This window comes from Nicotiana tomentosiformis, chromosome 11, assembly GCF_000390325.3.
Source record: "Nicotiana tomentosiformis chromosome 11, ASM39032v3, whole genome shotgun sequence".
NCBI lineage: Eukaryota > Viridiplantae > Streptophyta > Magnoliopsida > Solanales > Solanaceae > Nicotiana > Nicotiana tomentosiformis.
In genome coordinates, this window is record NC_090822.1 from 68876470 (window position 1) to 68878160 (window position 1691).

At 38.0% G+C, this 1691-nt stretch overlaps 1 protein-coding gene across 1 annotated transcript; it reads right to left on the reverse strand.

Annotated features, from left to right (window-relative positions):
* Window positions 1-299: 299 nt before the first annotated feature.
* Window positions 300-1387, reverse strand: LOC104089038 (auxin-responsive protein SAUR78). Its single transcript, XM_033654228.2, has one exon. The coding sequence runs from the start codon at window positions 1023-1025 to the stop codon at window positions 468-470; it is 558 nt and encodes a 185-aa protein (XP_033510119.1). The 5' UTR covers window positions 1026-1387; the 3' UTR covers window positions 300-467.
* Window positions 1388-1691: the final 304 nt, after the last annotated feature.

A 1691-nucleotide genomic window follows, 5' to 3' on the forward strand; every position in this document is an offset into this window, starting at 1 on the left:
TTGTTCAATTTTTTCTTAATAATTTCCTTCCATTGTCTGTCTCTTGATTAGTGCGTTTTTTTTTCTCTTTCTTTCGGTCTTTCTTTCTTTTTCCTCTTGCATTTGGTTATTGATTAAGTAAATTACTCCTGTGTTGTGAGTTTGTTTATTGATGACAAACTTCCCCATTAAGAAATCTTTCAAACAATTATTGCTTAGGATGCATCAAAATTTGCTTTTGGTGTCCTTTCCTTAAATCAACATCACATGTACCTACCATTCCAACAACGACAAGCTTTATCTCTTACATACATTGGATATGAACAATTTGAATAAAGAATGATATAAGCTATAACCAAGAACGTACACATAATAGGACTGAGATTCTTGTCATTCTTTTGGAGAGACATGAGTCACTCCTTAACATTTATTACTACTACGTACTAGTTTGACTAGGGGGGGAAATCAGATACCAGGATTGGAAAAATTCAAACTACATATAGATCAGCCAGTTCCTCCAAAGAATCAGAAGTAAGGTTTCTGGGATCAGCATTTTCGAGCAACCAGAGAAGATGGTCAAAGAGCACAACCTCACACTTAACTGAAAGATGGCCTTCCCATGCATGCTTCTGCTTTGATTTCTCTATTAGAGCATTCAACAGTGGATGGCTCAAGTACTTGGATTTTATCACATATCTCCTTCTTGAGCTCCCAACTAGAATTGTCTCAAAATCTTCTTTATTATCCTGAGATTCCACATTCCAGATCAAATCTTCTCTTGTGGACTTGGACCTTAAACTACTATAAGATGAGCTTCTTCCAAGCTGCCTTGACAAGGTCTTACACTTCCTCAGTAACACACTCATCTTCTTCATCTTCTCTAATTGCTCCTTCTTGAGGAAATTAAAGAGAATGACATTAATTGAAGACTTAAATATAATACCGAGAACACGAATATTGCTAGATGGATAGGTGAATATGGTTGAAAGGTCACTGTTTTCTGGTTCTTCGGGACCTAAATTTATCAAATGACAAAGACAAGCCATCTTTGGTTCAGATGGGGTCTTCGCTGTTTGCGTATGTGTTATTCATGATCAAGATTTGATTCATTGTGTCTTGGGAGGACAGTTAAGTATGCCCTACTATAATTAAGGTGATGTTAGTTGAGAAGCAACCAGCTAGATCTTTAACAAACTTGATATGTCAAGAAGACTACAACCATAGTGATCACTTGTTGCTTAAAAGGTTGGCCCATCTCATATATATGGTTGTATACGGTCAAAACCGAGTTTGCCCTTCGTGTGATTAATCAAGATTGGAGCATGATGGACCGAGGTTCGTCATCATAATATCGAGCTCGAAACCCAAAGACCGATCAATATCGAACTCGAGACCCAGAGACCGATCAATATCGAGCTCGAGACCCAGAGGCCGATCAATATCGAGCTCGAGACCCAGAGACCGACCCATACCGAGACCGGCCAAGATCGAGATCGAGCCAAGGGACAAAAGAGCCGTTATGGCCGCATTTGGGGAGAAAATCTCAGCGAAAATCAAAGAAAAGTTAATTAATTAGTCTATCATTGGATTCTCACTATGTATTTTTAATTATACCCAAAATGAGATTCCCCCACTATATTAAGAGTGGTTATCATTTGTAAGGACACATTCATTCAGACACACATTCTAATATATACAAAAAACAGAGCCAA

Bases quoted from the DNA above. Each gene is read 5' to 3' on its own strand.
- LOC104089038 (XM_033654228.2), bottom strand. From the start codon at position 1,025: ATGGCTTGTCTTTGTCATTTGATAAATTTAGGTCCCGAAGAACCAGAA.